The sequence below is a fragment of the Tympanuchus pallidicinctus genome, unplaced genomic scaffold (genome assembly GCF_026119805.1).
Source record: "Tympanuchus pallidicinctus isolate F22 unplaced genomic scaffold, pur_lepc_1.0 scaffold28, whole genome shotgun sequence".
Classification (NCBI taxonomy): Eukaryota; Metazoa; Chordata; class Aves; order Galliformes; family Phasianidae; genus Tympanuchus; species Tympanuchus pallidicinctus.
This window is the reverse complement of record NW_026294745.1, coordinates 4,189,535-4,209,571: the sequence shown is the minus strand read 5'-3', so window position 1 is coordinate 4,209,571 and position 20,037 is coordinate 4,189,535. Positions and strand designations below refer to the sequence as shown.

At 36.5% G+C, this 20,037-nt stretch overlaps 2 protein-coding genes across 6 annotated transcripts in view; one reads left to right on the top strand and one right to left on the bottom strand.

The window, feature by feature from the left end:
* RIMBP2 (RIMS binding protein 2) overlaps positions 1-20,037 on the top strand; it is a 403,010-nt gene that overhangs the window by 223,710 nt on the left and 159,263 nt on the right. The gene's annotated exons all lie outside the window — the stretch shown is intronic.
* Positions 1-20,037, bottom strand: part of ADGRD1 (adhesion G protein-coupled receptor D1) — a 123,767-nt gene that overhangs the window by 96,841 nt on the left and 6,889 nt on the right. For 3 of the 5 annotated variants that reach the window (XM_052691404.1, XM_052691405.1, XM_052691403.1), the window contains exons 4-12: positions 13,932-14,054; positions 12,270-12,449; positions 10,863-11,117; positions 8,245-8,309; positions 7,241-7,396; positions 5,108-5,167; positions 3,740-3,857; positions 2,760-2,870; positions 1,279-1,354 (exon numbers count right to left, since the gene is read on the bottom strand). In XM_052691404.1, the coding sequence (XP_052547364.1) occupies positions 1,279-1,354; positions 2,760-2,870; positions 3,740-3,857; positions 5,108-5,167; positions 7,241-7,396; positions 8,245-8,309; positions 10,863-11,117; positions 12,270-12,449; positions 13,932-14,054 (1,144 nt within the window). Of the gene's footprint in view, positions 1-1,278; positions 1,355-2,759; positions 2,871-3,739; positions 3,858-5,107; positions 5,168-7,240; positions 7,397-8,244; positions 8,310-10,862; positions 11,118-12,269; positions 12,450-13,931; positions 14,055-16,618; positions 16,715-20,037 lie in introns of all 5 variants that reach the window. The other 2 variants (XM_052691408.1, XM_052691407.1) reach the window with 1 other exon arrangement.

Sequence of the window (20,037 nt, the reverse complement as noted above, 5' to 3'; positions counted from 1 at the left end):
TAACCATCAGCTTGGGTATCCAAACAAGGCATACTACTAGAAAGAGCTGTATTTGAAAGACACATTAAAAACTATCTTATATCTGCCACCTTTTTGCAATGTTTTCTTGTTTTTCTTTGTGGAAAGAAGAAAAATGTCTGATATTAAAGTAACTTCATTCAGTTCCTCAGCAAGATCAAATAAAACAAATCTCATTTAGCACAACCCCAAGCATCAATTCTTAGTTCTGATCAGGAAGAAAAATCACTATAAGACATTAATTCTTATCCCAGTAACTAGAGTGAGCAGCCCCTATTTCTTCATGTCAGTAAGAATTATTGCACACTAATGACGCAGATCCTTCACAGCCACCTGCTAAGTGCCCTTTTTTTAAGAGAGCAGGGAAAGCAACAATGCAATTTACTACATGATTTTAAAATGCTGTTTAGTAGTAGTCATGTCATTATCTCAGTGTGATCAGTCTGGTCATAAACCAGGAACCTTTACCCAGGATATCACAAATGATTTCCCGCGATCATGACCTTCCATGTAGCTGTATGTAAAGAAAGGAAAGTAATCCCTAAAATAAATGACAGCTGAGATGCTTCTTCCTTCCTTCTGTTGTCATACATAATATGATGAAAGCCACAGTATGGAAAAGACAGAAAGTGTGACCTAATCTAGGTACGTTAGTGTAGATCAATTGAAAACATACAGTCATACTATCTTAAAAGAAAAGTGTAATGATTTACATGCATGGCCTCGCAAAATTCTGTGGGGATCTCTCAGACTGAGAAGTATATGGGTCTCCATTTACTTTATCTTATCTGCTAACGATTTCATTGGTGCAGCATATAAAACAGAAGGTCTTTTAAGCATTGCCTGGTCTCCAGTTGTAAAATTATCTTACAGGTTTCCAGGATTCAGATTTTATCTATGGAGGGATGTTGTTTTCTTACTTGTTTCATTAAAGTGCAAACTTTATCTTTATATGTGTCAGGAGAAAAGATGTAATTTGCCTTTTATAAGACAGATTAAAGTTATGAAATTCTAATAGCAGATCTGATGAACAGAAAGGGAAGACAAGGAAAGACAAACGTTGCCATGGGAATCTATTTTATTATGGCATAAAATAAAGCATCTAACTTAAGATTTAATCTGACCCTAGTTAATGACTACATGTCGTCAATATTGCAGAATCAGGATCAAGGCTCATAATTTATTTACAGTCGATAAAGATACGACTGCTGTAAAGGTAATAAACAAGCTGTTACAGCATGAGAGGTCTTAGGTACTTACTTGGTATCCATAGGGTTGATACTATGAAAGAAGTAGTGCATGTTATGGTAAAACATGCCGACAATGGTAATCCAAGCTGTGAAAAGGAAAGAGGCAACAGATGTAAGCAAGAGACTTTTCTCTCCTAGAATTAAAACTTTATTACGATCTTTGGCTTCTGTAACAATTCTCATTATTGAATTCTCAGTATTTTTTAAAATAAGTGAAGAAGTAGAAATTAGGTATTGAAATAGAAGCAGGCTTGCCCTATGCAGCTGTACTTCCAAAATGAGTAAGTTGTTAAGTACTCGTTTGTCCTTGTAAAACTCCTACGTGTCACCAGAATGGCTGCATGGCTTATGTAGTCAACATCTCAATGGTAGCTACAGTAACTTCAAGGCTGTTTAACCTCTACGTACATTAACATTAGCAGTTTACAAAACTTGAGCACAGGCAACTGGTTTCTGCTTCAACTGCCTGTTCACTGTCTGCATTCCAAGTATTTATGGGTTCTTCAGCATCTGAGAGGAGAGAGAGATGTGTATTTTATAAGTGCCCTTTATTATCCCTTTTGCTGGGTTCCAAGGATTTATAACGTGAAATGCTTGAGGCGGAGCAATAAATGTTTAGGTTAATTCTTTGGATTGTGTCGTTCAGCATAAGGCTGAACTTGTTCAGAAGTGAGTTTTGGCTGCAAAACACCCCTGCAGAGTATCTGCAGCTGACTTTGCATTGTGTGAATAAGGAACCAGGCTTTTTTCAAGAGACACGACCAAGGAAAAGTCTGTGTGTGTGTGTCAGTTCTGTGGATGGGGGGTTAGGGTACATAGGCTGGATTTTCAAAGACTTAAGGATCCAGGTAGATACTTTTGTAAGCAGATTTCTTCAGTTCTTGATTACATCACAGAATTAGGTTAAAACATTTTTATTTTTAAATTTTGACTGAAATTTCAGATTTTTGCCATCTTCTCATCTTTTGAGATAAGCTAAAATTTTAGCACATGCATGAATTTCTTAGTTCTGCCCCATTGCCTTGACTGTTGTTCACATCTTTAATCTGTTTCTGGATATGCTGTTGCTTAGCTCTGTCATTTTATAGATAAATTTCATTAAAAATGTTAAAACAGATTTTGCATGGAAATACAAGTAATGAGGGATCTGGTAACCTGAAATTTCTTAAAAATAATTAGTTTGGATGAATAAAAATAATTTAAGAAATGAAGGCTTTTCTCACATAAAAAGACATCATCATTAATAGCTGTCTTCTCTGCAGTCTAGCTGTGTTATTCAAGTTGAATTCAAGTAATAGGAATATTATTCAAGTAAGATGAAAAATTCTACCACGTTGGTCATTCATTATTGTGACAGAAGAGCTGTTGTTGATTTAGAACTGGTATGATCAATTGGTCATTTGTAAAAGTAGGGCAAACAGAAAACTGTTTTCAAGCAGAATTATTCTTGAATATTTCCATACTCCTGCTCTCCCTTTAATTTTTTCTTACCTCTTTCTTGAAAAGCTTCACTGGGAATAGAAATGTAACTCTGTCCTCGAGATGGAAAGCGATAATGGGACAAATTCAGAGTCTTGGAATGCATTTTGGCCAAAGTGTAGTCTGTGTGAGAATCCAAACAAAAATAATGACAGAATCAATTGCCTTTATTACAAACTTCATGAGTATGTAGCTTTGCTTTTCTAGCAGCTATTGCAAATCTTGACTCTAAAATTCCATATGTTTGCAGAAAGTAGAATAAATTCCTTGCAAAGAAAATTGCCTTTTCTACCCAAATTCTTTATGAGAGGAAAGGCAGTACACAGGGTGCTAGTATATGGTGGATCACTTCACCCATGCTTGAAAAGCAGATTGATAGCACTATCTTCCCTTTCCACTGACATTTGAAAGTGTAATTTCAGAACACTTTCATTGAGAATTCCAGTGTCCAAGACAACTTAGGGAGTGTGTGTGCAGTGATTGATGGTACTAGTGACTGCTCAAGTGAGTCTCAATGAAGTAGAATAAAAATGCTGGAACAGATCAATTACCTTTGCTACCTGTAGCAGATGAAATTAGGTTGAGGATGCAAAACAGTGGTAAAAGAAAGCACTCTCCTGAAAGGTTTAAACTAGACTCCTCTCCCCAAATTGAAGTTTTCTAGTATCTGTACAGTTGCAAGTTGCGAGCACTGAATAAAAGCTGTGGGCAGTACTTTAATTGCCTACTAGTATAGTCTGTGCTGTGCTAAGTCTTTCGTAGAGTTCTTTTGGGTTCGTATATGAAATCATTCCCCAGATAAACTCAAGAACTTCAAGTGCAGTTAGAGATGATTACTTCTGAACTTTCTGCAGCTGAAATGGAATTCAAAAGAGAGAATAATTTGTTCTGATTTCCTCTTAAGTGTTAGCAAAGTAGAGGGGCTGCATGCACAGAAGCATTCAGGACACCCTGACAGGCCCAACAGAGAGAACAGCTCTGTTAAATCCTACCTGCTATGGATGATGTACCCTCAACAGTTAGAGACATCGAGTTTTCTTCCAGATTGCATGTCATATGCACCATCACACTGTCAATAGTTTGAATTAAGCTTCCAAATATGTGAGCAGTCTGAGAGAAGAAGAAAGATAAGGCTCTACAACAAGAAAAATTGAAGTTCACGGCACAAAATGCCAAGGTGCCATGATAAATTCCTGTGTAAGTCATTGTTTGTCTGTCCAAAAAATCATGTGATTTTCTCCATAACATTTTCCACATAGAGTGGATGAAATGTTATTTAAAGTGATGTCACACAGAGCCTGATCTCGTAAAATACTATGTTTTATGGAGCATCTCTAAAGGACTCTTTGCTCCTATCAGCATTTGTCAGTTATATTCAGGATTCAGAAAAATGACATCAAGAACAGAACAGATTATTTTGGCAGTATTTAAAGACTTGGATCAGACACTCATTGGGACATGATTTTAAACACACCGTAAACCAGCTCTTCTTTCATCTATACTGGAACATTCCCCAGTACAAAACTACATGGGAAGTGTTTACATGTCTCCCAGAAAACAGTCATCAGAGTGAACACATGTTTTAATGTGGAATAAATCTACTTGATTTGATATTTCCTTACACAAAAGGCAATCTAGGAATCTAGGATTTTAAGCTAATAACTTAAATCCATTAGATATCTATGTGTCTTTCTTAAAAGTGCCTTAGGATTCAGTAACACCCTGATTTACATTAGTAGTTGTCCTCCTCACCCATTTTAAAAGCTTTCTGTTATGAAATTTGCGTTCCCTTAAGATTCAAATAAAAAATCTCAGGAAATGCCTGGGAAAGTATTTTTCTGCATTCAAATTCAGATGGGTGACCAGAAGAGAAAGATCACTGATGCAGGTTGCCTTTCCTATGTCAGATGATAGCTCTGTCAAAGTTTCACTCCACTGAATTAAGTAAGTGCTGCTACATCCCTCATGTGTTCTGAGAAAAGTCAAACTACAAAAAAATATAAACGCACTAATTACAAAAGTGAAAGGCTCAAAAATAAAAAGCTAACTTTGGGGCAAGAGAGGTTAAATGCTGACTTCATTGACAATGTTTGTTATTTTATAAATACAGGTTTAGCTTGTTTCTTTCATCCGGAAATGTGTGGAAACATACATATAAAATTTACCTACTTTAGCCTTAAAAACCACATCTATTTTTCAATTGTTTTGTAGGGGGATCTTTATTTCAAATACGCAAATGGCATAAGACCAAATAAGTCATCCTGCTAGATGTAGCAGGAATAGAGGCAACCAAATTCTTTACTGTCTACTCTAAATCACACATCTGAATTAACCAAGAAATCAAAGCTCACTTCTCTTACCTCAGGTATTTCAGGCCAGTTGGGTAATAGCAGAAAGTCTTCAATAACTTTTAAAAATGCCTGAAAGAGTGAAACAATGTAATTTTGTTTTTCATCTGGTACACCTCCTGGCAGGCACACAAGGCAGATTTCTTGGATTTCCTTTGGTTTATTTTAAGATTACAAACTTTGTTTTTCATTCTAGCCAGGTTCATCCCCACTGCAAGCATTCCCATCATGTTTTATGTAGTATTTTAAATTAATGGCTTATTTATTAGAAGTATCACCGCTACGAAGCTCACAGAGTACAATAATTACATCTAATGTGACAACAACGGATCTTAGGGGAAAGAATTTATTTTCCTAGTTTGTCTAAACTCACACGACATTAGAATGCGTTTTCATCTATGATTACATATTTCATCAGCACTGCATATAAATTTGGGCTCCATCAGCTGCTAAATTTGATTATTTCCTGCTTAACTTTTTCACTTTTGTTTTTGAGGTCAAGATGCATCATGATGAGCACTGTTCATGATACAGACTCTGTCCTAAGGAGTCTTGCTAACAGAGATAATAAATGCACGGAGGAAATAGGGAGCAACAAAAATGACCAAAAAAATCAAAAGAAAAATCACATTCCTGCTTAAACATCTCTTTCACGTACCTTAAAAGCATTGACTGAATATAAAAGTCTCATTGAGAAACACAGAAGAAAGCAGCACCAGAGTGTTTTATGAGCACATTTTTATAAGCAGTGAAACACAGGGCAGTACCAGAGCTTTTCTATAACCTTTTACTTCTAGCAACTGCAAGCTCTGTGCTGCCTCCCTGAAACACTGAGTGTGGCATGCATAGAGTTTATCTTAAAGCCAAGACCCAGCCCTGACTGCTGAGAGCTTTCAGGAAGCATCTCTTCCCAAGACTCAGCAGCACTTCAGAATTAACACAAAAAGGATGTATTAGACTGCTAGAAGAGGAGGGAAAGCAGGAGGACTGGAACTGCTAGGCAGAACAGAATTATAACAGAAAACGTGAGTAAGATTTGTCAGAAGCAATACATTATGTCAGTAATCAGACAGCTTATTGCATATCACTTACATCAGATTTTCTTGTGCTGTGAGGTATATGACAACCAGTAGAGAGATACCCTTACTGAAAATAGCATGCATGCTTGGTGCTTGTCTTTCAGGGAATTAACTTCAGACAATACAGAGCCTATCAGTCAGACAAGTGACACAGTCTGTGTGTATGAACAGAACTCTGATGTTGATTTCCCAAAACAGATTTGCTAACGATAATCATCTCCCGCTTTTCTGTCTGCACATTACTTTCACAACTCACAAAGCAACAGATAGTGTGATTGAGCAGTCAGATCACAACTGAAATGATGTGGGCGGCAGGTGTGACATCTGACAGGATGGTGTGCTGTTTTCAAATTAGAGCCCACACAAAATTTTCAGCAAAACAAAGGGAACAGATAAGAGATTTTTAGAATGATTTTTGCTCTGCATTAAGTCGTGATTCACAGAGGCCAAGCTTTACATTTTGTTAAACCTTTAACAGAAACTGTCAAATGCCAGCTGTGTGTTTTCAGAGGCATTTATTTGTACTGTTGGTCCAAGTAAATAATCCTTGTCACCCTGGTGTTACCCACAGGCTTAAAGAAACAATCCCTGGTGAGGCCAGAGCTGACGGTTACTATAATAGTATTTTACCCTGCTGAAATCAGGGAATTAGCTGCCCATCATATTACAGAAGGCTTAACTTTATGTTAGCAAAACGGGCCCCTTGTCATCAGTTCAGACCATGGAAAATGCCCTACACTATGTATGACATGCATTGAGCACACAGCTGAAAAAATTAATTAGAAATTATTTTCTATTTTTCTATTTGCTGTTTAACTAAATCTTTAATGTCTAGTCATTGTTCCAAATATCTATAAAACTTAAGCATTAAATACACATCCCCAAGAACTAATGGACTATTTTCTCTGGTTGTTGGCTCACTGTCTGCTATTCTCTAAAACTGCTGCTGCTTACTTCATACGTAGATTCTGCAATCTGCAAAAACTTTCATAGCTGCATTCCATATTCCACCTGCTGGGGAAATTTGAATGTTATCTGGATCCAGACACAGAATTTAGAAGTTTACCTCTGTCAGGCTTAGAGCAGTATTTTCTGACAAGGATTTATTGGGCAAGCTGAATGAGACATTCTCCAGGTATTCCAGCAGGATGTCAGAGGAGTGGAAGTTGCCTCTCTCTTTGGTCAAATTCGTTATGATGGGATGATAGGCGTTTGTAGACAGCTGCAAGAGAGAGATACAACTCACCAGCTCATTCCAAACAGCAGATGCCATTTGTGATGTTAGCTCAAAAGGGAGCTAAGGGGCAGTTTTCAGTTCTCCAGGAATCACTGTAGCATTTCTAAGTGGTGCAACTTCAGGGCTACCCGTAAGCATTTCTAGGGCCAAAAAGTCTGGGTTGAACACTTCCCAGCACACAACAGAACCTGCTAATGGGTGTGGAGGGTTGTTTTTTTGTTCATTGTTTCTGTGTTAGTGCATTTTTTCTGTATTTTGAGGCACAGCAGGTGGCTGTAAATTACACACAGGAAGTTACACAGACTGAACAAATAGGATGGTCGGAATTTACATGTATATGTTCATTTGTTCATTAGCAATTCAGGTCCTATCTGACATGGTTTCCTGAAAGTCTAAGAAGTAATAAAATTTCAGCACTCCAGACAGCAAGAAAATGGAAATACACAGGAATAACTGTGTGCATGTAGGCTGCCTACAGCTAATTGCATACAGATGGCATATGAAAAATAAGAGAAGTTATCAAAACTTTTTTGGATGTCCTCCATCTTCAAAATCCACTGAAATACTGTTGAACAAGTTTCTACTTGTTTATACAGAGGAATTATTTTTATTAACTTTGAATTCCTGTTGTCTGTCCAACATTAAGAGTTCTGTAGCTCTCCCACCTTTCAATGCTGGCTGAAAATACTCCCTGTGCATATCTGAAAGCACTTATAAAAATACTCAAGTACTAAAATAATTGTCACTAATGATATCTGTAAAATGTAGATCTGTAATTCTGTATTTATAACAAGTCCTCATGTTTTAGAAAAGAGTTATGAGGACTATCTTACCACAGGTTTTGGAGTAGTTGTCATTGTAGACCACGAAAGAGTTGAAGAGAGCAAAAACTGCACACCTGGGGAAAATTCGTACACAAAGGAGTTGAATTAATTTAGGAAAAGTAAATTTTAAAAATCTCCCTATCTTATCAAGTACAGATAACATGTTGTGGGCACTTCTGATTCGTTCCTGTGTGGCCGAGTTCTATTTGTCTGTATGTGATTCTTCAGCATCATATATTCTTCAGCATAGGGACTGAGAAGATACAGACATTGAAAACAATCAGAATACTATCAGCCATGGGTTCCAAATGCTAATGTTGTCTAAATAAATATTTATGTCTTGAGTCTAAATTTCCTGACTGGCAAATAAAATAGTGCAAATTCAGAAAGACTGTACAAAAAAGCTCAAAATCAATGAAATATTTCCATTACTTTGTCAGAACTGAAGTATCATTCAAATAAAAGAACATGGGTAGAAACATTGGCATATTAAACCTAATGTGGCATTTTAGTTTTGCATAAAGCAACTAATAGGAGTCAAGGAGTGAAAACAACTTTCAATAGTAGCCAGAGAATATTGCACATAATGTGGCTGCTCAGTGCTTTTAAGTTGATTTGAAGCAACAGTAAGGTTGCTATTAATCAGACGGGCTTCAGCAATAAATATCACCCCCTAGAAGTACACCCACTGAAAATTACCATATAAGCATACCATAAGTGATCTGCCAAGACAGAAAGAATAAACTCCATTTGGAATGGATATTGATTCCTTCTCATGCAAGAGAATTTATGGGTCATTTATGGGTAGAGAAATAAAATTTTCTTCTCAACTACATCTTCCCAAAAATTTATGTTTGCCCAAGAGTATGGTATTCCAGCATAATCAAACAGTAGTGGAATATGCTGGGCATATTTTTATCACAGGTCCGAATGTGATGTGATTATTCTGTTAAAGAACAGGCTGTCCTATAAGTTTCTTATGTCAGAACACATTAGTCCAGTTTCATCACTGTTTTGAGATCTCCAAGCTCACTCAATAAACAGATACCAAGAATAACGGATTCACTGTGTTGAGTAGTCTTGCAATGTCTGTTACTGCCTCTGAGAAGGTCCCAGCTTTATTCCTAATTCCAACGGGAAATTAAAATAAATAATAAAATCTAATCAGTCCGTTACTTTGTGAAAAATCCAAAGCTCAGTATTCCACATTTCTCCAGTTCAGTTTAACACTTTAAAATAATATTGACTTTGTACTTATAAAAAAAAATAATACGTGATGCCCCTTTACATTTTAATTCCCATGCCTCTAGAAAAAAAAAAAATGCGCATCAAGTTTTACTTTCATTTTAGATGTTAGAAATTTATTTTAGATTTTTCACAAAGTTCCTGATGATCCTGAAGGCATTTGAACCGAGGCTTTAAGAAAATTAAAACCAGAAAAACCTGGTATAACGCAAATTTCAGTAAACATTCAGCTTCACACAAGGTCACAGCACAGCAAGGAGGTGTTAATGTACAAGTCAGGGAGTTCGCTGTGTAACTTTCCAAAATCCAACAGGAATGGAGTAAGAAGATATAGGCAAAATTCTGTATAACTCTTCAAAAATTTAGATCTGTTGCAAATATGATCTGTTTCATTATATACTAGATATAGGGTTTTCTTTTCAGTGGTTTCAATTCTATTTTATCCATTCTGTTTTTTCTGATATACTGTATATGTAAGTTGATTGCCATTATCAAACCTGGATCTCACAAATGCACACATTCTCATTTACAGGTTTGCACCTGTGCTGTGTTATTCAAAGAGTGTCCATTGTGAAAATTGCTCCCATGGGTTTAAAAGCACATGAGTAATTGAGTGTAACTGCGTTAGCTCTCAGTAACCTAATAAGAATTAATGAAAATAGAAGAACCACCGGCTAAGCTAAATGTTCCAGATGCCCCATAGCTTTATTCCTGAGAGGGACATTTTCTGATTGTTACTCACACTTTTACAAACTTTTGACTGTTACAAACACTTAATAGCAACAGCCTCTCTTGTACTGAAAAGTTCATTATGGATATCTGTAGCACAGCTGAAATATTACTGGCCACTGCCTTCTACGTTTTTGTTCAAATCCTGATTCCTTTTTTAATTTATATTAAGTTTTAGTAAATATCTTTCTTTTTTAGTTCACAAACCTATGTGAGTTATTAAATCTTTGTTGCTCCAGGAACTGGAGAGATGAGCATTATTATCCACAGCTGTTGAAATATGCTAAGTGAGTTGCTTCTAAGATTACACAAGACTGTTAGAAATCTGGAGTCAATATTTCTTAATAGCATTCTGCCTCAAGTCTGATTATTGCTCTTCTTCACTGAATCCCAGGGGATACAAAAATGGCTGCAGACTTCTGATCTTGGTAAACTTTTTTGACATTTTTAAGGAAGAAGAAGCCCAGATGAAAACACTGCGTGTGCAAAGACAGCTGAATATTTCAGTGCCTTTCACAAATGTTTTTTTTCTACCTCTGAAAAAAACTATATTAAATAGCTGAAAGATATGAACACAAATCCTACACGCTAACCATTTTTAGACAGCATCTTTACAGAACATGACTTACGGCAGTAAGAGTGCACATACTCACCTATAGCAGCTGTAAAGTACTGCTCAATTTCATTGGGGGTGAGTGCCCTTTCCCATATAATGAATTCATCAAATGCTCCATTCACGTAGCGCTTCGTTTGATCCCCTTCTGTTCCAGTCAGCAGATTTGCACTGGGGTCCCCATAATCATAGAAAACTTTCCCATCTGGATCAGTTGTGTTTAGAGTTCCATTGATGTAGACCTTCAGTCCTTCTCTTGATTTCCAAGTGAAGAGAATATGAGTCCAGTAAGGACCTAGAAAACAGTAAGTCACAGCAAAATCTATGAATCATTTCCATTTAGTGCCTCTCCTATTCAGTAAGTTTCTGCTGACTTGTGCAATGCTATGGAGAAGTATAGGAAGTGCTGAAAGTGAATTATGGAATGCTGATGTCATGCATATTAATCTTTACACACATGGGGAAGCCCATACTTTGGCAGAACGCCTGTTAGCTTTTGTCTGAACTCTTACTGAGGCTCTCTTCAGTTCCATAAATTACACTTGCTAAGTACTATTGGCCAAGACTTGAAGTCTCTTCAATACTGTCTCAAAATTCAATTCAGCAAGAACTTCATAAAGACCGCAGGAACTGGAGAGCAGGCAAACAGACTAATTAAAGCTGCCACATTTTCTTTGTTACAGTTGAAAGGCTGAAAAGATCCTACTCATTTTTACTTGGATTGAATTACCCACAAACGTGGGTTTCTCTTAAAATAAGATTTCTAAACTGATTATAAAAGTTTGGTACTATGAGCTGAGAAAGTCCTATATTCCCAGTTTGCAGATAGTTAAATAACGACAAGAAAAAACTTTAGTGACTGTCACTGGCATTACTGTAAGTCCAGAATTTGTCTCAGTCACTAGGTAAGAGTTTCCCAACAATACAAAGTTTAGCAGTAAGATATGTGATATACCAAAATGCTTCTTAATACCATGTCATGACATAAAATTTGACACTTAACAGTTGACAAAATGAACAAGGCACTAAATATCCAGTTAAATCATTACTAAATAATGTCATTATTTTGGAGATAGTAGAGTCCTGTACATGTACAGATTTTAGAATATATGGAGAGACTAACCTGTGTTCCTCACCCAGCTGTTTCCATCTAAGCACCATTAATCTACTTATGCCAATAGGAACTGCAATTCAGACAACTGGAAGGCAGGTCTGAGTACTGCTGCTGAACAGCAAATGTTGTGTAGTTCAGTATCAGTGAGTTAGCAGTTCACCTTTCTCTCACCTTACCCCCACCATGAGAATTCAACCACAGAGCTCTAATTACTTTTATGTCCACATTTTCCTGATAATATACCATTGGCTTGTAATGGCTTGTACCATTACATCTCTCTAATCTGTCTACAAGAATAATGTAAAACATAAAGGCAAAAAAAGGTGAACTTACCTGGTGGACTAAAACTTGCTTTCCACTTCATCATTGCATTCCCACGGGTATAAAATTCCACTGAACCTTCACCTTCACTTGAACAGATTTTGAAACCACTGGAAATCACTTGCCCACCAGAGGCAGGGGGAAACTTCGTCTGTTGGTCTTGAGTCTTCCAGAAAAAGGAAAACGTTACTCCTGATGGAAGGAAGCAAGAGTGGATTTTTATTGAAAATCTTCCATACTCACTGTGCTTTATGATGCTTGAGTAGCTTCATGAGGTGCTGACAAAGTGAACACTAAAGAAACTTCTCATTATGCTGAAAGACTCAGAAAAGAATGTTCTTGTTTGTAAGATACTGGGAATGCTCTGGTGTTATAAAAATAAATTATCCTGAATATTATATTATACTATGGATGTAGAAATAATGTGACTTGCAGATATTTTTACTTTCTAGTGGTATGAAAATATATATCAGAAGGTACTGTATGTATCTGACAATATGTGGGATAATGAATTCTCTTTTCCACTACAATGTAATAGAAAAGGTATCTTCTCTCTGAATTTCTCCTTCTTTCATAGAAAGTTAATGCATAGCTAAAAAAAAAAATCCTATTTAAGGTTTGAAGAATGGCTTAAATCAGTAAAAGCAAGAAAATTCAGTGTTAGCAACAGTGTTTAAGATTAGGGACTTCTGGAGGTTACATATGGAAGGATCAGTAGTAAATTGAGGTTTTTTATTTTGACTAAATCTTAAGTCTCTAATGTAGGTATTGATACTGACTGGTTGTGTCCTTATGTTGATAGTTGCTTACAGCTTTATGTTCTTCTATAATCAGCATGTCAAATCAGTGCACCCTTATAACACTGGTCATTTTGTGATCTTTACCCAAGAAAAAGAAAGGGAAGAGAACAGAGGGAAGAGAATTTAAGTGTCTGTGGATATGGACAAATGGATTCCACGAAATCAGAAATTTTAAATAATTGTCTGCAAAAATCAGTTTGAAAAAAGCATTCCTGCTGAAATATCACACATTTAAAACACAATCTCCTAAATTTCACCTGTAGGATGACTTATATTTATCATATAGTTTTGTAGCACCATTAATCTCGGTGCTAGATGAAAGATTTATGGTAGTGTAAGCTTATTTTTGTTTTTGTTTGAGTTAATTGTACAGTACACCATTGATCTGAGCAGTTAGTGATTACTTGTAATTTCAAATGCAGTTAGGAAAAAACTGCATGGTAGCAGAAATGCTGACTCAGGGCTTGAAGCAGTGATTGAGCACCTGGTGGGAAGGCAGGGCCAACCCAGGGGAGCTCAGGTGCATGCAGTGGTTGTGTGCAATTTAAGAGTTGGCAGTGGAGGCAAGAGTATCTGACTGCAGATTCCTGTATGCATGGGGTGTTTTGAAGGTAAGCAGTGTTTTTCCTTTATTTCTGTGGCTGTTGTGTTTGAGCAAACCCTCACTTACTGCAGCCTGGGACCATGCTGCTGTGCTGTTGTTGTTGTGCTTTCCATTGCATTACACACATTTTCAGTAACCTCCACTCAATTGTTTTAAAGCCAATGAAGAAATGTGTCATGCTGGAATTTTAGAGGATTCATTACATTATTATTAAATTATGTAATTTGACAGTAAAAGCTGAACTGTTGAGTTAGTAATTAGTTTACTAACCTTCAGGTCCACAAACTTCTGGGTTGCTAATGCAGGAATTTTGATATCTTCCAAAGAAGAGAAAGGTAACTCCTTTCTTTTCAGTAACATAAATTCCTTTGTTCACCATTCCTTCTACAATGTCTAAAGGAAAAGCAAAATATAGCTGAATGCTTATGTAAGTCAAAGATTCTTGGAAACACGACTTTTAGCAGGCTTGTACGCTTCCTTAATTTTTTTCTCATCTACAGTTTTTGTTGTTGGTTGGTTCTGTGTTTTCTTTTCTGATTGTTTGCTTTTGAAGAGTCATACAATATAACTATTTCAAGTTTGTAATAATTATATTCGTCACCCCAATTCTTGCTTAACTAAAACGTATTAGCAGAACTCATACACGAAAAACAGAACCCAAAAGTCATTATTTTGAACTATTCAGAACAAACATTACAATTTCCAGACTTCTGAATGCTGGGCACGTCGTGCAACTATTTCTGTTTTGCTGTTAAGTAGAGTTTGGCAAAAAAATCTTTAATCAATAAAAAAAACCATATATTTTTTCATTTTTTGAAAGGGGAGTTTTGTGATCAAAATCTACTTTTCATTATATATGAATAAAGTATACTTGATAAACTATACTTAAAAGACAGGAGAATATCTTTTGATCTTGCTTTGGTACGACACCACATGTATATATGACTCGTAAAAGCTACTCTCTTGTCTAACATGGGTAATGATTATTTGTCTTGTGAGTTACTTGTGTTCTCTGCTTTAAGAAGCACTGTTTATTCATTCCCTAGTAACCAAAGCACATGAGGCACCCTAATACTCAGGAAACCTGACATTTACCATAGGAAACCTCACTGAGTTCTGAGAGTCCAGCTGGTGATAGGAGCTGTGCAATGGCTATGAAGATTCAGTATCTTTTTTAAGACCTTTCTCTGTAAATTCTTGACAAAAAAAAAAAAAAAAAAAAAGTCTAATGGAAACATCAGCAGTGAGCACAGTGTCTTCTCTGAAGTGCAGAAATTGTCATCTAGCTGCTGCTTGATATTTGAGAACTGAATGAAATTCTAATGGAAATGGAAAATGCACAAAAATGGTCTAGAACACCACAGGGGTGGGACATAAAGGATTTTCCTTTGTATTTATATGTGTACATCTGCCTGACTTGACGTAAGACTTTGAACAGTGAGAATCAAACTGGGCCCAGGTTGATGCACAGGCAGTGCTGGAGCCAGACTGTGTGTCTGGAGTGATAATCAGAAATGGAGTTGTCACTGCTTCAGGGTGGTGCATCCCCTCCTGCAGTGGAGACCTGTGTGACAGGGAATGTCACTTTCAGAACGTAGGTGACCAGGAGGAATGAAGGCAGCCATACTGGCCCATCTGCAGGGTAGCACCACTGAGGAAGGCAGCAGATGCAGCATGTGGTAGTGCTCAGTGAACACACCCAAATGTTTTCTTAGTTCATCCCAAATCTCAGTGCAAATACTAAAATTCTCAGGTGTGCTTCCCTGCTTTTAAGCAAGAAGTCATCAAAACAGATGAGAATTCAGTTCTTTCTAAAAATCAGAATAAGTACTATAGAGGGAAGCAAATATTTCTGAGTTTGTCATTCTGGCTAGATTAATATTTAAATAAATACCATAAAATATTGCATTTCTGTTTCCATTGCATTTCCTTTGCCATTTTAATGTTCGTGCTGAATGTGTCTTACTACATGACAACTATGCAAAAGTTCTATAAAGCAGATAAATGAGGGCTGGAAGGAATTGGGGTCACTTGACATTTGTTACAGAGTTCACTTTTGCCAGCATACTTTAAGAGAGCAGAAAAATAGTGGTTTATCATTCTAATATAGGCTTCTTAGTATCCAAATGACTTCTACCATTTTCATCTTTCTCCTTAGATTAGACTTTCCAATGACTAGATGTGAGCTGATACTTAATCTTTAAGTGGACAACAGGTCATATGTCAATTGTACAAGTATAAACCCCTGGTGACTTCAGCAAGTGGCTTTGGTTACATCCACTTAGTTTCCAGTCTGGCAGGTTTCTGCATGGAATGTTGTCATTTTCTGTTCTTCCTTTAATATGTTACCACGTTGATGGGGGGAAAAATCATTAAAAGGCTACATATCTAAGATTTGTGCTAGCTTTATTGTCATTATTAATATGGTAATCAAACTTGTAATAATTAACAAGATTACTTCCAGGACTTACAAATTGACTTGCATTTGCCTTTCTTAATGTGTCCTTTAAAAATAAATATGAAGTGATGATAATAGTGGTGGTTTTTGTTTGTTTTTTGGTTTTGTTTTGTTTTTTTTTTTTCCCCCTCAAGGTTAAAAAAAAAAAAAAGCATTTGTTCTTTCATGATCCACTGAAATGTTATCTGTTTCCCCTATACCTAGTAAATAGTAAACAGTAATTATAGTAAATTATTAGTAAATATAGTAAATATATATTAGGCTTTTGAGAGCTACTGGGGTCCATCCTTCCATGGACTATTTATCAAGCGGATGCCACTTCTAGTAATTTGAAGTAATGAAGTAATTCTGGTAATATTTTAGCAGTGTTTTGTTTGTTTAATTTCAGTCAGTGTAAGCATGGATCTTTACCAACTGAGCAAAACTCAACTTTGAGTACAGTGTTACAAGAACCCTCCAAGCCTGAGAAATGCACAACAATAAAAATGTAAATCCTCACCTACAGTTGCAGAGAAGTTAGAGTAGGCAGAGTCATTGGTATATACAAAGGTAGAATTATGGGAAGGAAGCACAGTGAAGTTGTGGATTCTTAGAGCTGGGTGAAACAACAAAAAAATAAGCAAATAAGAAAAACAATGAATAAACACAATCAGTAATGATTTGACCAGTTCATATCTCTCAATTTAGCTGAGATCATTAATGTTGGCAGTAGCCTTTAAAACTGTCGTATAACAATGTCTTACCAACAATCTGTGTGGATGTGAATGTTGTGTCCCTTTACTGCACGATTTAAATCACTAAGATCACTAAGGATCACTAAGACCACTTTTCTTCCTGGCAGGAATACAAGAGGAAAAAGACAACAATACAACTGCACTTGGATGAAGGGCTCTGAATACAATCAGGTCAGTAGTAAACTCCTGTTATTTCAAAAATCATTATGTGGTGAAAAAGTTACGGTATCTCAAGTCACTTGTCCATCTCTGGATTTCCCCAATGCAAGAGATACATGGATATATTGGAGCAAGTCCCATGAAGGGCCAGAAGGGTGATGAAGGGATTGGAGCATCTGGCACACCAGGGAGAGGGTGAGGGACTGGGGTTGCTCTCCCTGGAGAGGAGAAGGCTCAGGTGTCTTATCAAAGCACATGAACAGCCAGTGGGAGGGGTGATGCCAGAGCCTCCTCAGTGGTATTTAGTGAACAGATAAGAGGCTATGGGAGCAAGTTGAAACACAGGAAATTTCATTTAAACAAATGCTTTTTGTCTAAATGCTTTTAATGAAAAATTACGAGGGTCAGGTGCTGAGTAGCTTGCCAAGAGGAATTGTTGTGTTTCCATCCTTGGAGAAATTAAAAACCGTATGGGACACAGCACAGCCATTGACCAGCATACTGTCAACAGGTCTGAAAGGACAGCACCAACGCTTGTTTGTATCTAGAGCCATTCCACCTGCTGTAGTTCTGGGAGCTATCAAGTTAATTTAGGTGTCTAACAATAATTTTTCTTCCCCTCCCCACTTTGATATTTTGAGAGTATCTTTCACACTAATTGTTTACCCAGGGTGAGTAAACAGAGCTTGATGGAAAGCCTGTGTAAGTAAATAGATGTGCTGATTTGGGATTTAGACCATCTGGGCTCACAGGAGGGGAAAATAAAAAGGCAAATTCTAAAAAAAAAAAAAAGTGGAAAACAAGGGGTGAGATGAAAACCTGAACGTGACCACTTTTTTTTTTCAATTTGATGTTTTTCAAGTTGGATGTTTCCCTTCAATTCCTTTTACTGCTTTTATTTTTGAGATAACTGAAAAAATAATTTATTGACACTGCCTCTCACAACACATACATTGAGAGATATAAATCTGGCTTCACACACAATGACTTCAACAAATAAAATGGATTAACATGACGGACAGACTATGATGCTTCAAGTATTTAAGAGAAGAAACATGGAATGAAAACATTTGCATGAAATTATGATGAGTGGAAAAAACAGGACTAGCATAATAGAGTTGTGTAATCAGAATGGTATCAAAATCTAGCAAATTGTTACCTGCATTAGATTACGACAATTAAACTTGTATCAAAGTCAAACATCAGAGAGGTACATAAAACTTCTCCTGTATGCAGTGCAGAAAAAGAATTGTGCTGCAGGGAAAAAGATTTTTGGCCACCACGTAGTGAGACAAAGTCCTCAAAATCCTTTTTTTTTTTTTTTTTTTTTTTCCCACCAGGATCATAAAGCTGGCTACTTGTAATGTTATTTTACACATAATAGGATTCAAAGACAGTTATTCATGTAAGCCAGTCTTATTCTTCTTTGTGGGATCAGGAACTTTTATATATTCTAATTCACTCTTTCATGCTACCATTGAAAAGATTTCTGATTTCTGCTGAAATAATGTGATTTAACAAGTTTCAAAAAATAATCTTTCCAACACTGTGCAATTATAATTTGTCCAACAGCTGTAATCCATGCTAGATTTAAATATTCCTCAATTGCTTTGAAAACAACATGTTTGTAATAAGAATGTTGAAACAATTTAGAAAATGACATTCACACACTTCTGAAGAACTTGCATCTTAACTTTCTGTAGATTGAATTCTGGTCCTTTTAGAATTACATGGGGATGCTGCTATCAGCCTCTAGTGAGAACAGAATATTGCCCAGATTTATTTCTGGTCAGCCATTTTCATTCCTTAAAATAATTCCTGGAAGGATGGGTCGAACAGTCTAAGTTTAAAATACTTCAGGATTATGGAATAAGAGGTTTAAGATATCTACAGATTTTTTTTCTTTGCTTAGAAACAGAGATTTATGTTCCCATTTATGTATAACAAATAGCACTAGCTCTGCACTTAAGTAACATTTTTCATGTAAGATTGTAAAGTTCTCCAACTCTTGTTTTAATCTCTTGCTGTCATATTTCTGCATAAGAATACTATGGTCACCTGTAATAGTGCTGCAGCTACTCTTCACTGGTACAGAAGTGTAGCTCAGTGGCCAAAGAAGTCATCACAGTGTGGTAAGTATTGGGGAATGTGTGTATCAGCCCAACTTACAAGTGGCTAAAAAGTCTCAAGGGAAAACAGTTCTCTTGTGGAAACCACTAAAGCACTTCTGAGCCTCAGAAGGAAACAGAATATAGCAGCAAATTGCTCCCGAAAGATTTGACCCTACAGGTTCATAATGCAGCAGTGGGATATTGTGGTTCTGCTGAAACTGCATCAATTACATCACTTGGACATTCCTGGGAAGTCATCTCTTCTTTCCAAAACATCAGAACCAGAAAACTGCTGAAACCAACCATTCTAATATCATTCCCCATGAGTTCTTGCAGTTCTGACAACTGACTCTTTCCAATCGGTCAGGGTTTGGCTTTAGCAAGTCTTTCAAGAATTTGCTCAACTGAGAAGGAGAAAAAGAAGAAGGAAAAAAAAAAAAAGGCAGCACAGAACAACTCTTGCTGTAAGAGGGCTTTTAGAGAAGTATCAAAAAATATAAAAATGATTAAGAAGTATTCAGATAAGAGCCTTGCACTTCTCTTTCTATGGATACTAAATGTGATTTTTCCGAAATTGCCTGTAGGGTTTAGGCATTTAACTACTTCTGAAAAGTTAAAAAGAACCAAGCATTTTCACTGCTGGCATAGCCGAAGATCTCAGTTGCTGAGCTTATTTAGTGCATATTATGCATGTACAAAGTCAGCTAATAACCATGTTATTTCAGTGACCCTCTGGATCATGAAAAAATTCACTTTATAACCTTAACAATGTATATTCAGAATGCCTGAGAATGCTCTGCAGAACTCAGCTCTCACATATAATATCACTTGAACATGAAAGCATTGCAGAAACATTAACTTGAAATCTCAGCTGCTGCGGTAAAAAAGCTAACTGCTCTCATTTCTCCTGCTCA